Here is a 12,064-nt window from a genome sequence, read left to right as displayed (position 1 = left end):
ATTGTAACAAATGTACCACTCTGGGGCAGGATATTCATAGTGGGGGAGGCTGTGCGTGTGTGCAGGTAGGGTATACGGGAACTCTACTGCCTGCTCAATTTTGCTGTGAATCTAAACCTGTTCTAAAAAATAAAGTATGTTTTAAAAATCAGATTATTGGCCAGGTGCAGTGGCTCACATCTGTAATCCCAGCACTTTGGGAGGCCCAGGTGGGCGGATCACTTGGGGCTAGGGGTTCCAGACAAGCCCGGCCAACATGGTAAAACCCTATCTCTACTAAAAACACAAAAATTAGCCAGGCGTGGTGATGCACGCCTGTAATCCCAGGGAGGCTGAGGCATAAGAATCACTTGAATCCGGGAGGTGGAGGTTGCAATAAGCCGAGATGGCACCACTGCACTCCAGCCTGCGCAACCGAATGAGACTCTGTCTCAAAAACAAAAAAAGTTTCACTAAAATGGATGGGCTTTGGTCTGGGTCATAAAGAACGGTAGGATTTGAGTAAAGCATTACAAGCAGAGGGACAGCATTAGTTTAGGGACAGATGAGGGAGAAAAGAAGGACTATTTGGGGAGGAAGGAGTGGTTTGATTGAGTATTGGACATTGTAGTTGACAAACAGGAGATAAGATTTCAGTTTAGGTTGAAGAGACGAATTACACATAGAGCTTAGGGGAGTCTTATATGCCAAGTAAAGGAGTTTAGACTTAATTTAGTAGGGGAGTAGGAGCCAGAGAAGTTTTTGAGCAGGTAAGCATAATGAATTATCACAGCTGTGTTTTAAGAGAATTAATCTGTGGCCGGGCGCGGTGGCTCAAGCCTGTAATCCCAGCACTTTGGGAGGCCGAGACGGGCGGATCACAAGGTCAGGAGATCGAGACCATCCTGGCTAACACGGCGAAACCCCGTCTCTACTAAAAACACAAAAAATTAGCCGGGCGAGGTGGCGGCGCCTGTGGTCCCAGCTACTCGGGAGGCTGAGGCAGGAGAATGGCGGGAACCCGGGAGGCGGAGCTTGCAGTGAGCTGAGATCTGGCCACTGCACTCCAGCCTGGGCGACAGAGCGAGACTCCGTCTCCAAAAAAAAAAAAAAAAGAGAATTAATCTGGCAGCAAAGTACAAAATGAATTGAAGGAGTAAGAGACTGTGAGGCAGTATCATGTAATGGTTAAGAGCACTTTGATGACAGATGGACCAGAGTTTGCCTCCTAGCTCTGCCACTTACTGTATAACTGGGGCAAGTTATTTCACCTTTTTGGGTCTCAGTTTCCTCACCTGTAGAACCACCTTCAAGGTTGTTGTGAGGATTAACTGAGATAATTAACCATGCCTGGTAAAAAAAGACTATCAAGAAATAGAAAGGGGCTGGATGTGCTGTAATCCCAGCGCTTTGGGAGGCCGAGGAAGGCAGGTCACTTGAGGCCAGGAGTTCGAGACCAGACCGATCAACATGGTGAAACCCCCGTCTCCACTAAAAATGCAAAAATTAGCTGGGCACAGTGGCACGCACCTGTAATCCCAGCTATTCCAAAAGCTGAGGTATGAGAATTGCTTGAACTTGGGAGGCAAAGGTTGCAGTGAGCCGAGATCCTGCCACTGCACTCCAGCCTGGGTGACAGAGTAAGACCCTGTCTCAAAACAACCAACCAACCAAAAAACCAAACAAAAAAAGAAATGGAAAGGAAGGCTCGTCAATTGTGGATCATACTATAGGGCATGAACATTCAGCTCAGAGGAGCAGCAGTGGCAAACCCCAACATGATTCTGGGACAGGGTAATGGTAAAGTTGTGGTGATACTGATGAAACCCTAGGAGCTGTTTAAGGCTGGGGGAGAGGGGCTCATTTGTTTGTTTTGGGGGTTATTTTGGACATGTTTAGCTTGATAGGCTGTTAGACAGTGGTGATTCCAAGCGTATATTACAAGTTGGTCAACAGAAATACGGGCCTGGTGCAGAGAGAGACCAGTGCAGGTTGTCAAAGCTAGACCAATATATTTAAGACATGAGGAAAGAATATAAAATAAATATAAATAAATAAAACAGGCTGGGCACAGTGGCTCACGCCTATTATCCTAACACTTTGGGAGGCTAAGGGGGGCAAATTGCTCAAGCTCAGGAGTTCAAGACCAGCCTGGGCAACACAGCAAAATGGCAAAACCCCTCTCTACAAAAAAATACAAAACTTAGCTGTGCATAGTAGCACACACCTGTAGTCCCAGCTACTCAGGAGGCTGAAGTGGAAGGATGGCTTGAGCCCAGGAGGCAGAGGTTGCAGTGAGCTGAGATTGCACCACTGCACCCCAGCCTGGGCAACAGAATGAGACCCTTTCTCAATAAATAAATAAATAAATAAACAAACAAACAAATGAAACATTTATTTATTTATAAATAAGGCTGTAAAATAGATGAGATCAATAGAGTCAAAGAGAAAAAACAGGAGAGCCCAAAGATGTAGCCTAGGTACGCATATTTTGGGGATATGGGAAGAGAGAGAGGAACCTTTCAAAGACTCAACGATTATGTGGTTAGGAGAATAAGAGGAGGATCCAAGACAGTGGAGGTTCACTGCCATTTGAAATGATTGGTGGAAAAACACCATTGTGAACAACTGAGCTAGTGAGAGATCTTCTCCAGAAAGTTTTCTCCTAGCCTGTGGCATGGCCATTAACGTGGCATAACCACTTCGATCATATTGGATTACCAACAGTGCTTACTGGCAACACACCCCAGGGAATCCAGCACAAACACAATTTTCGGTGGAAAACAAAGCTCCTTAACGTTTTGAAGTAGCAAAATAAATTTGATATTAAAAAAAAAATCCAGGCAACAGCTGGAGCTTCTAAGAACTTTTAGAAATGGGCCCTCTAGCAAAGCAGTTTGTTCTTAGAAGAGAAAGTGCACTTTCAGACTTTCTAATTGTGTTAATGAAGTAATATGGCATAAATGAAGTCTAATTCAGCTCACACAAAAAAGAGGTTGCCAAATTATGCTTCAATGTGTTTTTCTCTGTCTAGAAATGGATATTTAAATGCCTGTACCTAGAAAAAAAGACTAGGCTGTATACCAAAAGTAGTATACCAAGGAAGGCTGTATACCAAAGCATTAACTAGGACAAAACTGTTGTTTTTCATGATTTTCAGTCTTTTTCAAAATTATTACAATAAAATTGTATCAATTTAAAAATATTAAAAATGCTATTTAAAATGAAATAAAGTAATTCATACTCCCAATATTTATATGTGCTGGGACATCCAAGAAATGAACATTAAAATCACACCTCATTATGTCTTTTTGTTTGTTTTTTGAGACAGAGTCTCACTCTGTTGCCCAGGCTAGAGTGTAGTGGCACAGTCTGGGCTCACTGCAACCCCGCTTCCCGGGTTCAAGCAATTCTCATGCCTCAGTCACTTAAGTAGCTGGAATTGCAAGCATGTGCCACCACACCTGGCTAATTTTTGTATTTTTAGTAGAGATGGGGTTTTGCCATGTTGGCCAGGCAGGTGTTGAATTCCTGGCCTCAGGTGATCTGCCCATCTCAGCCTCCCAAAGTGCTGGGATTACAGGTGTGAGCCACTGTGCCTGGCCTGTGTCTTATTTTACCACAAAATACTGTAAAAATGATTTGTCAATAAATGATAAGAAATCAAGAAAATAAAATACATGTTATAAACTGAAAACCCTTAATGTCTGAACTACAGTGTAGAGTCAACCTACTAAAGTTATTGCTTGGCTTTTAGGAATTGATTTTTAGAGTTTGTATATAATTCACTAGATTCTTCCAAGGGAAGAGGCACTGAGACCAAAGAACATTTTTTCAGGTAAAAGTTCGCTTGATTTATTTGACAGTACCAAAAGCTAATCCACAAGGATTCACTGGATGCAACTTCTCTGGTGGAAAGCTTTCTCCCAGCCTGTGGCATGACCATTAAGGTACATAACCACTTTATTTCTTTTTTCTTTTTATTTTTTTTTAAGACGGAGTTTCACTTTTGTTGCCCAGGCTGGAGTACAATGGCATGATCTCGGCTCACCACGACCTCTGCCTCCCAGGTTCAAGCGATTCTCCTGCCTCAGTCTCTCGAGTAGCTGGGATTACAGTCATGCGCCACCATGCCCGGCTAATTTTGTATTTTTAATAGAGATGGGGTTTCTCAGTGTTGGTCAGGTTGGTCTTGAACTCGCGACCTCAGGAGATCTGTCCGCCTCAGCCTCCCAAAGTGCTAGGATTACAGGCGTGAGCCACCGTGCCCAGCCTGGCATAACCACTTTAACCATATTGGCTTATCAACTGTATTTCCAGGAACATAGTAAACATTTCCCCAGGAATATATCCCAAACACAAGAGATTCTGCAGCTGCAAAGGTTCTTGGTTGGGCAGCCCAGGAAGCCCAGGGTGTGAGCTGGATGTATGCATATGAGTCGCCAGTCTCTAATGAAATCAATCACTGATGTAATTTTCTGGGTATACTAATGATGTAAAGTGATGTAAATGAAATTGAACTCTCCAAGTACAGCTTGTGCTTTGATGGGCTCTGGGTTAGGCCTGCTCTGTAAGGTCCTTCTGGCAGTGAGAGGATGGAAGAAAAACACAGTCAGTAAACCTGTGCTTGCTTCAAATCTGTTCTTTCTCAACTATGTGTCTTCATCTTACCCAATATTGGCTACGGCAGCTGAGATAACTGATGATTTAATCATTTTATAATCACAGGGAGAAAACTTACCCATTTCAATCCTGCTGTCAACATTAGCACTGACTTTTGATGCAGAGCTCTCACCTGTTACACAGTTTTTCATTGTCTTCTCCCTAGAGCTGCCACATAGAATAATTTATTTACAACTCAAAACAAAAAACAAAACAAAACAAAAAAAAAACAAAAAAAAAGAAGGCTTCTGAGATCACCAGTAAATGCTATTTAGAAAACATTTTATGGTGATCGGATTTTTCTTAAATGCTCTTGAACATATTAATTTAATTATATTTCGGCTGGGCGCAGTGGCTCACCCCTGTAATCCCAGCACTTTGGGAGGCTGAGTCAGGTGGATCACCTGAGGTCAGGAGTTCAAGACCAGCCTGGCCAACACGGCGAAACCCCGTCTCTACTAAAAATACAAAAACTGGCCAGGCATGATGGCAGGTGCCTGTAGGCCCAGCTACTCAGAAGGCTGAGGCAGGAGAATCGCTTGAACCCAGGAGGCAGAGGTTGCAGTGAGCCGAGATCGTGCCACTATACTCTAGTTTGGGTGACACAGCGAGACTCTGTCTCCAAAAAAATAAAAATTTCACAAACATTTCAGTTAAAGCCATACTTTACAAGAAAAAGTAATATTTATACTGGGAAATATGAGAGAAGGACACTATAGTTCAGCCTATAAAGTGTGAAAGCCAGAAGATTTAGAACTTAGATACTCTGTTTTCTTGACACATACTTAGATCTGAATTATTGAGGGAGTAGGATAGTTTCTTTCTAATTAAAACACTCATAGTTAGGACACAGAAAGGAAGATTCTGCTGCCAAGAATTATAGAGGAGACAACTGTAGCTGTTAGTTAGAAAAGCACACAAGAAAGACAGGTAGGTACCTTGGGTAGTACAGTAAGTACACAAAGCCTAGGCTGTAAGTATCAGATGCTTTATAATCACCATTTCATGTAATCATAAAAGGCCCCCTACTGGTTATTATTTCCATTTTATAGGTGGGGGAACTGGGACTCAGAAAGGCTTAAAAAAAAAAAAAAAAAAAAAAAAACTTCACCCAAAGTTAGAGAATTTATAAGATATTAATGTTAATACAGGGTACTTGAGTAACATTTTGCCTCCAGTTTTGCAATCATTATATGGTAACTAAACAGATAAATGATGGAATTAATTTATCTGTTTATTAGAAAGTTTATTCAGTTACACATTAATTAATCTCTGTATTTTTGTAGTGAATGGTACCCAATGCATTTAAAATAGAAATTAATCCATAAAATATATATACAATATTTTAGAAGCACTCAATTTCTGTCTAAAGAAGAGTGACTATTCTATGCAAAGAAACCTCAATAAATCTGATTTTAAAAAATAGGAAACTGACCAGGCGCAGTGGCTCAAGCCTGTAATCCCAGCACTTTGGGAGGCCGAGACGGGCGGATCACGAGGTCAGGAGATGGAGACCATCCTGGTTAACATGGTGAAACCCTGTCTCTACTAAAAAATGCAAAAAACTAGCCGTGCGAGGTGGCGGACGCCTGTAGTCCCAGCTACTCGGGAGGCTGAGGCAGGAGAATGGCGCAAACCCGGGAGGTGGAGCTTGCAGTGACCTGACATCCGGCCACTGCACTCCAGCCTGGGCGTCAGAGCGAGACTCCGTCTCAAAAAAAAAAAAAAGAAAAAAAGAAACTAAGAAAAAATAGGAAACCAAGAATGTTCACAGAAGTCTGCACTATAAAACATACAATGGATCAAAGCAGAGACAGGCAAAAGTCACTGGGAAAGGAAAGGATCTCAAGCCAATGGGCATTGACTTCATTCATTCATCATTCAATACATTATTTCTTAGCATCGTCTGTATTCCAGACACGGTTCTAGCAACTAGGGATACTGTAATAAGCAAGACCAACAAGATCCTTGTTCTCATGGAGTTTATGTTCTAGTAGTAAAGGTAAAAGCAATAAACAAACAAAAGACTTATTCTGGAGAATAATATAAGAATAATGTTGTGGGGACATGTTCATGATATCTTGTTAAATTAAAAATGGTGAGCTAGGCAGTGGTGTGCACCTGTAATCCCAGCTACACAGGAGGCTGAGGCAGCAGAATCACTTGAACCCGGGAGATGGAAGTTGTACTGAGCCAAGATCGCACCGCTGCACTCCAGCCTGGGTGACAGAGCAAGACTCCGTCTCAAAAAGAAAAAAAACAAAAACAAAAAAAAGGATATTTACCGGAATATAATGAAGGTTTCTTTCTGAATGGTAGTATTATGAATTACTTACTTTATGCCTTGTGTTTTTTCTCTGTACTTTCCAAATTCTCAATAATAAGCATGTATTACCTTTGTCATCAGAAAAAAAAACTGATATATCTATGTGTCTATAGTACAAAGGATATCTGGAAGGATGTATACCAAACATTACTAATAGTTAACTCTCGGTTGTAGGATATGAAGTGACTTTGACTTTTTTCAGTGTAGTTTTCTGTATTATTAAAATTGTAATGGACTACTATCTATTTTTTTAAAATAATAAAGCTACTTTTTAAAAAGCATAGGTTTGGGGGTAGAAGATAATGGTACCTTCTTTTGAGAGGATTTTAGTAACAAGAAATGGACAAAGCTACCATTCAGAAATTTTAGAGTCTCAAAGTTTATTCATTTTTTGTTTTGAAGAGAAATGCTTCTCTTCCCTTCCTTTAACAAATTTATCTCTAACAATCTTGCCCATGGTAATGTAATCCTAATTCAATAGGAAAAGATCAGGAACTGATTGATAACTCTACCAAGAAAGAGTTGGTAACCATTTATAGGAATAAGTAATCTCATAATATCCCTATCTATAACCTGTGAACAACAACTTTAGAGAATTTATAACAATTATACCCAGAGTTCAAGAAAACAGGGATGTATCCACTGAGGGCCAGATTATCATCCCAGATAAAATCTCAGCTTTTGCAGAATAAATACTTTTATTCCTGATCTGAGGATTCTTACAACTTGTGGGAAATTTCTGTTGGAAAATGAAGAAAGCTAAGCAGGAATTCACTATTTCCTATGTCCAGAACCAAACTTTAAAAATTTTGTAAAGAATCTTCTTACCTTTTTTCCACCTCTAAAAGAAAATTTTCACTGTTGCCCAACTGACTAAAATGCAGCTTGGCAGCTTTTCTCTCACCTTCACGTACAGTTCGGTCATCTGGAGGCAAAAACCATGGTCTGAGCATGTTTCTTTTTTTGGCATAACCATACTAGTAGTTAATCAGAAAACCATATTCACAGAGGAAAAAATAAGACCAGTCTCATCTTGGTGTGTTAGAGACAGGTCATAAAATAATGCTATTATGTTGTCACTGGAGCAGGCAGTAACTCAGGGAGACTGCAGGGAGCCATAGCGACCACTGCCTCACAGTTTTAACTACCCTTCAGGAAAGCAGAGCTTGGACAGTAAACAATTCAAAGGCCTAATGTTAGGGCAGAAAGTCATACCATTGTCTGAAAGAGTTTACTTAGTTTCCCTACAATGAGTTTCCCAGGACCATGTGAAATCCAATTTTGTATCAATAAGAAATGTATACTCAACAATAAAATTATAAGAAAGTCCAGCCTGGGCAACATGATGAAACCCCATCTCTACAAAAAATACAAAAATTAGCTGGGCATGGTGGCGCATGCCTTTAGTCCCAGCTACTTAGGAGACTGAAATGGGAGAATTGCTTGAGCCCAGGAGGTCCAGGCTGCAGTGAGCCAAGATCATGCCGCTGCACTCAAGCCTGGGCAACAGAGTGAGACCCTGTCTCAAATAAATAAATAAATAAATAAATAAATAAATAAATAAATAAATAAGTAAAATAATAAGAAAATACAGACCAGCTCATTTGAAGGAATATTTCTTGTTTCTTGCCAACTAAGCCCCAAATAAATTGTATTAGCTTTCTATTGCTAATACAGTTGCAAAGTTGGGGCACCTGGAAAAATAATTCTCAACCTGGAAATTTTGTGTTGAGGAGGAAGGGGCGGTGAAACCATCAACTGAAGAAAACTAAAGCTGGAAGTAACTGATAAAATCATAGACTGTCATTCAATAAACAATAAAAGAACTCGTCATACATCCTGCCAACACAAAAGAGTTACATAAATATTGACTAATAAACAAATATATCCTGCCAGTGCACACTCTGGGCCAACATCCAAAAGGTTAAGGGGCAGCTGATTTAAAGTTAGATTCTGTGGAAAAGAACAGAGAAGGAAGGTCTTACCTAATTTCTCCAGAGTTTGTAGTGTGTATACAGCAAAGAGCCTATAATCTGTATCTTTCCTTACAACAGGATTAAGTCTCAAATCCAGTTCTTTGAGGAAGGGTAATGGTTGTAGACGGGACACTTCCACTAATGAAGGAATGTTGTTATAATATAAATTCAGGTCTTGTAGTGAACATAAATACTGGATTCCCTACAAGGAAAACATCACATTATGAAATGGCATATTGGTAAAGACTAGGAACCTCATAGATAAAGGTGGAAATATATGTTACTTTCCATCCTTAAACATGTTATCTGAGTCCCCAGAGAGAAAGGCAGGGCTGGAACTCCCACTTAACTTGTCTGAAAATAAGACCACTGTAGTCCATGAGCACTGGGTGTTCCATACATTAAATAATTCATATATATAATACATTTCCTTCTTTACAAAATCTGACATTCAAATATCTGCAGTCAATTCTCCACTGCTGTTGGCTCTCCAATTATTCTCCCAATGCAATCCAATCCTTCACAGTGGTTTCCCAGTGGCCAAGCCACATTAGCATTCTCTCACTTTTGTCCCAACCCCTCTCCTGATGCCACAAGCACTTTAATTTACAAGAAGGGAGGTAAGCAAAAAAGCTGGTTCTAGGGGAAAGGGGCATGGTTAAAAAAAAAAAAAGAGTGTGTGTGTGTGTGTGTGTATGTGTTGTGTTGTGTTCTTATATCTCAGTGCCTCACTTATATGGTCAAAGGACTATTTAGGGAAACAAAACAATGCTATCTCCAAGTCCTCCCTCCTGGACCAGTCTAGGCTTCCTCTTGTCTTTGTTTTCCTCTTCAGAGTTCCTGCTACCACACAAGCTTCCCATTTAATCAATCAGTCAGATCTCCTTTGCAGAAATGTTCTTCCTTGTTCAGTTCTCTTTCTGTGGATTTAACAACCCCACCCTCTACCTAACTGGCAACACTACAATCAAGACTGGCAAACTTGAGAGGAAAAGCCACAATTTTCTTCCTCTGTTGAAACCTGCTATTGAAAAGATTTATTTCATCTTTATGTATTTAGCTAGTTAGCTGCTTTTGCCCAATACTAAGTTTCAGGACAATTTCAAAACATGTACATATATGTATAATCGCGTACTTTTTTTTTTTTTTTTGAGACAGCATACCACTCTATTGCCCAGGCTGGCGTGGGCGTGATCACAGCTCACTGCAGCCCTGACTTTCTGGGCTCAAGTGATCCTCTCGCTTCAGCCCCTGAGTAGCTGGGAATACAGGCATGTGCCACCACACCTGGCTAACTATTTTTTTATTTTTAGTAGAGACAACATCCCACTATGTTGCCCAGGCTGGTCTTGAACTCCTGAGCTCAAGCAATTCTCCTGCCTTGGCCTCCCAAAGTGTTGGGATTACAGGCATGAGCCACTGTGCCTGGTTAATCATATACTTTTAATAGTAAAAATGAAAAAAAAAAAAGTAAAAATGCTTTTCATAAAAGGAATTCTGTCACTGATAATTATTTCAGAAAGGTGAAATTATTTTCCATCATGTATTTATAAAATGATGTTTTTATTCTCCTCTCATTTAAAATTATCATTTTCTCATTGCAAGAAATTTAGAAAATTCAAAGACACAAAACATTCCCAACACAACCCTGTTTATACTTTGATGAATTTCTTTTTTTTTTTTTTTTTTCCTCCAATTCCATTAACTTCCATATTGTTAATGGGTCAGTGGTGAGGAATAGCTATCAGTGCCCTTGGCCTCACTCTCAGGGCAGTGCACCATTAGGACTGTCTTTCATTGTCTAATGGCCCAGCTCAACTTTTTTTTTTTTTTTTTTTTTTTTCCTGAGACAGAATCTTGCTCTGTCACCCAGGCTGGAGTGTAGTGGCACGAACATGGCTCACTGCAGCCTTGAACTCCTGGGGCAAGGGATCCTCCTGCTTCAGTCTCCCAAATAGCTGGGATTATAGGCATGCACCACCAACTATGGTTTTTGTTTGTTTGTTTGTTTTTGTTTTGTAGAGACAGGGTCTTGCTCTGTTGCCCAGGCTAGTCTCAAACTCCTTGCCTGAAGTGATCCTCCTGCCTCAGCCTCCCAAAGTGCTGGGATTATAGACATAAACCACCACACTTGGCTCAAGTAATCTTTTAAAGTCTCTCAGTGTAAAATTAAGGAAATACGGCTGGGTGTGGTGGCTTACGCCTGTAATCCCAGCACTTTGGGAGGCCAAGAAGGGTGGATCACGAGGTCAGGAGATCGAGACCATCCTGGCTGAGATCGAGACCATCCTGGCTAACACAGTGAAACCCCATCTCCACTAAAAATACAAAAAAAAAAAAAAAAAAAAATTTAGCTGGGCATGGTGGCAGGCACTTGTAGTCCCAGCTACTCAGGAGGCTGAGGCAGGAGAATGGCGTGAACCTGGGAGGCAGAGCTTGCAGTGAGCCAAAATCGCGCCACTGCACTCCAGCCTGGGCAACAGAGTGAGACTCCATCTCAAAAAAAAAAAAAAAAGAGGCCGGGCGCGGTGGCTCAAGCCTGTAATCCCAGCACTTTGGGAGGCCGAGACGGGCGGATCACGAGGTCAGGAGATCGAGACCATCCTGGCTAACACGGTGAAACCCCGTCTCTACTAAAAAATACAAAAAACTAGCCGGGCGAGGTGGCGGGCGCCTGTAGTCCCAGCTACTCGGGAGGCTGAGGCAGGAGAATGGCGTAAACCCGGGAGGCGGAGCTTGCAGTGAGCCGAGATCGCGCCACTGCACTCCAGCCTGGGTGACAGAGCCAGACTCTGTCTCAAAAAAAAAAAAAAAAAAAAAAAAAAAAATTAAGGAACACTTTCTTATCCTCTCACTTTCACCAGTTGGCATGAATTTATGTATTCCCCAAAGTTACACTATGAATAATCGAATAATCACAAAACATTTTCTCCCAGGAAAATTAAACAAAGGGATTCAGAACTGTTAAAGATTAATATAAAATCACAGATGCGGCTGGGCGTGGTGGCTCATGCCCGTAATCCCAGCACTTTGGAAGGCTGAGGTGAGCAGATCACCTGAGGTCGTGAGTTCGAGACCAACCTGGCCAACATGGTGAAACCCTGCCTTTACTAAAAATACA

The 12,064-nt window shown here is 41.2% G+C and overlaps 1 protein-coding gene across 6 annotated transcripts in view; it reads right to left on the bottom strand.

Moving 5' to 3' along the window:
• Window positions 1-12,064, bottom strand: part of LRRC36 (leucine rich repeat containing 36) — a 58,067-nt gene that overhangs the window by 30,081 nt on the left and 15,922 nt on the right. For all 6 annotated transcript variants that reach the window (XM_050773254.1, XM_050773255.1, XM_050773257.1 and 3 more), the window contains exons 3-5: window positions 8,953-9,145; window positions 7,796-7,892; window positions 4,721-4,809 (exon numbers count right to left, since the gene is read on the bottom strand). In XM_050773254.1, the coding sequence (XP_050629211.1) occupies window positions 4,721-4,809; window positions 7,796-7,892; window positions 8,953-9,145 (379 nt within the window). The remainder of the gene's footprint in view (window positions 1-4,720; window positions 4,810-7,795; window positions 7,893-8,952; window positions 9,146-12,064) is intronic.

This window comes from Macaca thibetana, chromosome 20 (genome assembly GCF_024542745.1).
Source record: "Macaca thibetana thibetana isolate TM-01 chromosome 20, ASM2454274v1, whole genome shotgun sequence".
Lineage (NCBI taxonomy): Eukaryota > Metazoa > Chordata > Mammalia > Primates > Cercopithecidae > Macaca > Macaca thibetana.
Note: the sequence above shows the minus strand (reverse complement) of the source record. Positions and strands in the feature narration are given on the sequence as shown.